Source organism: Phalaenopsis equestris, unplaced genomic scaffold (assembly GCF_001263595.1).
Source record: "Phalaenopsis equestris unplaced genomic scaffold, ASM126359v1 Scaffold200668, whole genome shotgun sequence".
NCBI classification, from domain to species: Eukaryota; Viridiplantae; Streptophyta; class Magnoliopsida; order Asparagales; family Orchidaceae; genus Phalaenopsis; species Phalaenopsis equestris.
The window spans coordinates 485,540-492,475 of NW_018220479.1; the positions used below are offsets into that span (position 1 = coordinate 485,540).

At 36.6% G+C, this 6,936-nt stretch overlaps 1 protein-coding gene across 3 annotated transcripts in view; it reads left to right on the forward strand.

The window, feature by feature from the left end:
* LOC110035901 (phosphatidylinositol/phosphatidylcholine transfer protein SFH12-like) overlaps window positions 1–5,753 on the forward strand; it is a 24,136-nt gene extending 18,383 nt beyond the window's left edge. The window contains exons 13-14 of one of the 3 annotated variants that reach the window (XM_020740228.1): window positions 5,167–5,244; window positions 5,389–5,752. In XM_020740228.1, coding sequence (XP_020595887.1) covers window positions 5,167–5,244; window positions 5,389–5,406 — 96 coding nt within the window. In that variant the 3' untranslated portion in view covers window positions 5,407–5,752. Of the gene's footprint in view, window positions 1–5,166; window positions 5,245–5,388 lie in introns of all 3 variants that reach the window. The other 2 variants (XM_020740227.1, XM_020740229.1) reach the window with 2 other exon arrangements.
* The last annotated feature ends 1,183 nt before the right edge of the window (window positions 5,754–6,936 follow it).

Sequence of the window (6,936 nt, forward strand, 5' to 3'; positions counted from 1 at the left end):
ATTATTACTTTTCTTTCACACAGCATGCTTAGTTACTTTGATACACTATGCCTTAGTTTAGGATAGCCTAGTGGTTAGGAGCATGTTTCAAAACTAAAGCTAAGCCAGGAGGTGCTACTACGAGAGGCTCGGGGCAAACATCGTGGGCAGCGCGGCAAGGGATGACTTCAATATGAATCTGCAGCAGCAAAACACATTCACATCACCTAACACTTTCTTTAGTTTAAACAACTCATAGGATCACTCTTTAGGCTTTTGTACAACTCTGTTGTACAATTATAAGTCCTAACGTTTTAGGATTCCGAGGTTACCGTACGGTACGGTGTAAATCCTTCTGTATTTTAGGCTATTTGCACAGTCCGACGTTGTGCAAACATAAGTCCTAAATCTTAAATAATTTGCAGGATTGAAATATCAAATAAACATCATTTCAAAGACATAAAGCCGAACAATAGGATAGTTGAGACATCTCTAGAGTTTCTCCTGGATCTATGATGTCCCCTACTTTTCTTCCCTTTGAATTCCTTAAATAATTGTTCCTATTTTGAGCCATTCCTATTTGATTTTCCCATGTCCAATCGTGAAAACCTAAACTTTGAAATCTTGAAAGCAAAACCACCTGATCTTAATCGAGAGTTATCTTAAGTGATTTCGATCATTTAAAATGTAATTAACTATAGGGGGCTTGCCTCTATAGGGAACCAAGAACCCAGATAAAATAAACCCTATCTAATTTTTATGTTAGATAGGGGAACTTGTTGGCCTTTTTATAAAATATTTCGCAGATCAAAACGGATGTCACAAATTGTTTAGTCTAGATGATTAAATCCCTATTACAAGTAATATATTTATTCTTCTGGATAAGTGTGTTGCTTGTAGTATTGTATTAAATCATCTAAACTATTTGAAAATGTGAGACTCGTTTGGTCTCACTTATTTTAAAAATTAAAAAACGTTACTTCTTTAAAAAAGTTATATTTATATTTAAATTATTTTCAAAATCCCAAAATCATCACCTTTTCAAACTACGAAAGTGAAGTTGAACAATAAAACGGCCGACAGTATCCCAACATGCTTATCTCTTTGAGCAAGTCTAGCACATACTTTCTTTGGGTTAGAACAATCATCTCTGTTCCACGAGTCACCTCAATTCTGAGAAAGTTTCTAAGTTGTTCCAAATCCTTTACCTTAAACTCTTTGCCCTAACTTGCCTTCAACTGAGCAATCTCTCCCTCATCATTTTTAGTAACAATCACTTCATCCACATATACAACAAGAATAGTAATGTGACCACCATGTCGTCGCAAAAAGACAGTGTGGTTGACATTGATAAGCTGATAGCTCATGTCTATCAATGCTTTCTTGAACCTGTCCATACAATTAATTTCTCAATCTAGATACCTTGCTCACTGTTTGATTCGTGTCGAAGCCTAGGGGTATCTCCATGTACACCTATAGCAGATCCCCACATCCAGTTGGTGCCAGCTCCATCCATCATTCACAAGTAGAGAGACGAGTGTCCTGACTGTGCTCGTCTTTGTCACTTTACTTTGTAGTGATCTATCTTTTTTTCTGAGGTCTGCTTTAATTTGAAGACCCATTTGTACCTGATTGTCTTTTTCCCTACTAGTAGCAACACGAGCTCCCATGTCCTGTTTTTATTGAGAATACCAGGTTCCTCCTGCATTGCTGCTTCCACTTTGGATTTTCCTTAGCTACGTGCCAACACTTGGGTATAAAGACATTTTCCAAAGATGTAATGAATGCTCCATATATAGGTGATATGTTAGAGTATGAGACAAACTGAGTAATATCATGTGAAAAACCAAAACGATCAGGAGGATGACTCACATGGCTGCGTGAGATTCTCTTTTTCCACTTTCGAGCTCATTTTCCTCATTTTTCAACTCTTCCTCAGTCAATTCTTCCTACACGATGAGACAGCATCGTTCCCATCTGTACCAATCTCTCACCATCACCGCTCTCCCTCTCTTGCTTCATACCTCCATCATCTGACGAGTTACCAAAGGGTGAAGTCACCTCCAAAGTGCAGTATGGCTTAAATTCTCTAAAAGTCACATTCATACTCAAAAATGATTTTTTTTTATTGGATTTCAACAAATATCTCTTCTGAGTGGCAGAATAATCCAGAAAATACATTTCACAGCTCTAGATCCAACTTCTCTGTTGATGGTCTTTTATTTTTCACAAAACATAAATAACAAAATACCTTTAATGAGAGGATCCCGCCATTATCTCCTTTCAACTATTCATTAGGAGATTTCCACTCCAGCACAGTTGAGGGCATTTTGTTGATTAATTGAGGGTCTGTCAAAGCAGCTTGGCCCCACAAATGCTTTTGGATATTCATCAAGATCATCATGCTTCTAGGCATTCGGTTTTGTGCAGGTTTGTAAGTACTCCCCAAAATAAAACAACACATTTTAGTTAGAATATAATACCATTAATGGATAAAAGGTTCACTAGGAGAAGGGGCATGCAAAACATTGGACATAGTTATAGAATTAGTACAACTCATTGTACCCTTACCAACAACATGCTGTGTTATATTATCAGCGGTTTGAATGCTCTCTAAAACTACTAAGTGAGTATAGGACCTATCATATGTCGAAATGCACTAGAATCTACTATTTATTCTGGTGATCTCGTGATGGATATAAAAACAAGAACATGTGTATCACGAGTATCTTTAGTTGAGTGAGCATAAGTAGCAGTATTCCCCTTGGATGATGATAAGGAGGACGCATCCTCAGTTACATCAGCTGCTGCTTTCTACTTTCTCTTCAACATTTCTAAGAGCTCATGGTCCTCATTGGTAAAAACCACTCTTGTCTCTTCATTCGTGTTTTGCGACCATCAGTTTCGCCCGATGGCTCACTCTTCACCCCTTTGACCCCCACTATTACGACCACAACCTCTAGATTGTCCATGTTCACCCGTCTCTCTTTTATTTAGTGGCTTTGGACAAGCCTTGCTCAAGTGTTCCATTTCTTCACAATTATAACACCTGTGGGTCTTCCTCTGGACACCTGTCATACTTGAGCTCGAGGCAACCAAAGTTGATCGTGTACCTGGAAGTCCACTCTGCCTAGAGTGTAGCCTCATGCAACTCTGTTCCTGCAATATCGTGACGATGGCCTCATCTAGTGAAGGAATCGTTGTCTGGGCTAGGAGGACGGATCTCGTATGATCAATGGCTGGGTTTAGATGAGTCAAAAACTACATAGTCCTCATCTGTGAAAATATCTGCCCTCTCTTGTACCCCTGATCGTAATAATTTGACTAGGTGAGAAGTGATCAAGAGCTTGCCACAACAGCTCTAGCTCTACGGAGTACTTCTGAATCGATTTATCACCCTGTACCACTGCGCCTATGTCACGTTGATTCTGGAACCTCAGTTCCAGCATAGGTCCTCTTCAGCTTTGCCTAGATGTCATTCACCTTTCAAATGCCTTCCACTAATGTGACAATCAATGCAATCATCGAATAGAGTAGCTAGGTGTAAATCAGTGCATGTGTGGTCCTCCACTCATCACCCTCAGCATTGTCACTCTTTGGCTCGACCCTCATCAGGTATTCTTCTAGTCTCTTTCCTACTAGAACAACCTCAATCCGACATGACCAACTCAAATAAGTGTGGCCGACCCATCGAGCTTTAGATCCACAAAAGGAAGATCTAGTTTTACCTGCGTTGGAGCACGTGTTGAGGTAGGGGCTCCCTTTGAGACGCTTGCTATCTGTATTAGCCCGACCAATATCTTCAAAACATCACCATTTATCTTCCCCAGAAGTTCCAATTCGTTACCTCCCATACTATCTCTGTCAACTAACATCCTTAATCATAAGGATAAGTGTAGACCACACATAACACAAGAATTTTCTTCCAACTGCTCTAAGCCGCGATGCCTCCGGTTGTTCTTCCCACACAAAGTCGAAAGCTTCTTTTCCCTGTTTAGGTGACATCTATGCCGTCCTCTTTGCTTATGAGAACTTCGTAAATCTTCCACACCCATCCTACCTGTAAGCCTTCCAAAACCCCGCACGCCTTTTTCTCTTCGTCGCGATTGTGTGGAACATTTGATCATCTACTTACTCCCGTGATCAATCCCGCACGCAGAACTGTAGGATCCTTGCATCTAAAACCACACCACAGAGCCGTGACCCTTGCATCTGAAAACTTGTCGTGATCCTTGCATCTAAAACCTTGCCACGAACTTGGCTTCCTCGCGCAATCAACCCCGCATGCAGAACCACATGGTCGTTGCGTTCGAAACCTTGCCACAGAGCTGTTGCTTCCTTGCTACTCTGATTCCCGTGCAGTATCGTCGCTTCTCCACGCTCAAGCTGGTAAGCTGTAACCCACGTTAGCTTTTGCACAGTGCAGCAATTGCTAGGGTTTGGGCTCTGATACCATAAATAATTAATTGCTTGAAAACATACCCATTTCATTAATGGTTTGGGCTTATATAAAGCTTGACAACATTTAATAATAAATCCCTAGACTTCTTCTATTTACAAATAGGACCCTACATTAGATATAAATCTCTCCTCTAATTTTCTTCCTATTTCTCTATCTTTAAATTTATTTATTCATCTAATATGTGTATTCTCTACATTTCATTATACATGTTAAAATCATATGACTTATTTCAATTACCTTGTTTTCAATAGATATTATTCTAGACATTCCACAATATAATCATTCATAAATATATTCTTCATAATTTTGCTACACATAACCTTAATATTATCATTTCTGTCATACTATGCAATATTATCGATTTTATATTGTGCAACACTTTAGATCCATATAGAATCTATCTCATTGGACTAATTGTTATTTTATAAAAGTTACCATTAATTCTTCATAATACTCTTGAGGTTTCCCATGTGAACCACACAACCTTAACTCTAGAAATTACATGCTACCGTGTATCCTCATTCTTAACCGTTAATTTATCGTCTAATAATATTGATAGATAATGTTTAATATAACATATAATATACTCAACATTTACTTTAAAACTCTCTTCTGTCTAAACACATTCTCTGTAGTACTAGCATAAGTGAAATTCAAAACAATAAAACTTTTTCCCTCATGACTCATCTAGATCTTTGATGTAACCGCTAAAATCTCTCTTTCAGGTTCTAGAAGAAACACTTTCTCGCCAAGCCGAGATTTTTGCTTACATTGAAAAGAAGAAGAAGAAGAAGAAGAGGTTGGTAAGTTTGTAACATAGCAAACTAAAATGATAGTCTGAAAACTTAACCCCCAATATTAAACCATAGTAATGTTTTAGTAAGAAAACTGATTTCATTTATTCATCTATTTTTAAGTCATATATATTTCCTCTTTCTCACATGTAGAACTTTCTTTGCTGGTAAGTGGTGGTCAAAAGAGAAGGACAATGATGCTGCTAGCTACAAATGTTAAAAAGCTCCTTGGTATATATATCACCGCAACAAATGCAGTGCACTCTTCCCACAATTGGTTTTTGATACAAATTATTTAATTCATTTGTTTTCTTTAATTATTTAATTCTTTTGTTCTTTCATAGTCTAATGGTTTGCTCTAACTAAATGCCCACAACTTGGGGACTAAATAATGTTGTGGGATATGAAGTATACTATTCCAACCCACAACCTGCATATTGTCAGCTACAAAAAAATAAAAATTTCTTCTGAATACATTTTACTATATTCTGTGTTTCCAGCTTTTACCAGTATCATAATGGTGACTGTTGAGGTGAATTCCGACTTCTACTCTTTGAAACATGCTTGTAGAACGTAAATTGAAGGAAATTATGAAACCACCAAGAATTTTATAACAAAATATTCACCATCAACATTATAATATAACCTACAAATTTCTCCCAAAAAGTTCAACGTTATCATTTTGGTTTGGTAAAAACACTCATTAGAATGAGTTATTATTTTTTAGAGTGTAGTTGGGAGATGTTGGAGATCTCTATATTGTTTCATTAGACTTGATACATATTTTAATCTTAGAGTTAATTAATGAAGAACTTAATTTTTTCTGTAATTTCCTTTGAATCTACAAGACTAATAAATTCATTAGCACCAACTTCATGTTGACATATCCGAGTCCCTGACAACTCGCTCAGCTCAACTAGTACTACAACTCGGTTACTTTTGTTTTAGGTGTTGATAGCATCAGAAGAAACCTTGTTGTTGCCTGACCACCATCATGTATGCAGGAGTCAAATCTAAGTTGTGATACTTGTTTAGTGATACAATACAAGCCCATGCACACAAACTTATTTTGAGTAATTACTAAATTTCATTTGAATTGATTATATTAATATGAATATTTGATTAACGTGGTATTTGGCATACCATATTATTTTTCAAATATTTTGCTCTCTAGATGATTGTATACATGATTTTGCAAGCGTGATTATGTCATCAATTGAACTATGACGTGATATGATTGATTTATTGTCGAATCGAAATTTTTTGATTTATTTTACGCCTATTCTATGAATCATCTTGGTGTACAGTAATTCATGCACGCTCTTTTTCATAAATATTTTTTCTCAGTTCTTATGGGCATTATATTGGATTATGCATAATATCTTATTTGACTTGTTTTATTGTTAACATATCCATATAATTGGAATTTTACTTTCGCATGCAATTTTAAGCTTAGTATTTAAATGATTTGGCATAAATTGATTGTGTAATTTGATGTTTTTCTTTAGAAAGTTTGAGACTTTCTTATAAGGTTGCCACTACTTTACTATAAATATCATTTTTGTTTGTCCTTCATCATTTCATTCATAGAAACCAATCCTAAATGAGACATTGAGAGGGACAAAAAGAGTTTAGATAGAAAAAGCTTGATTGAGAGGATTTGATCTAGGAGGTTGCTCAGGATATTTTTTTGACATTAGA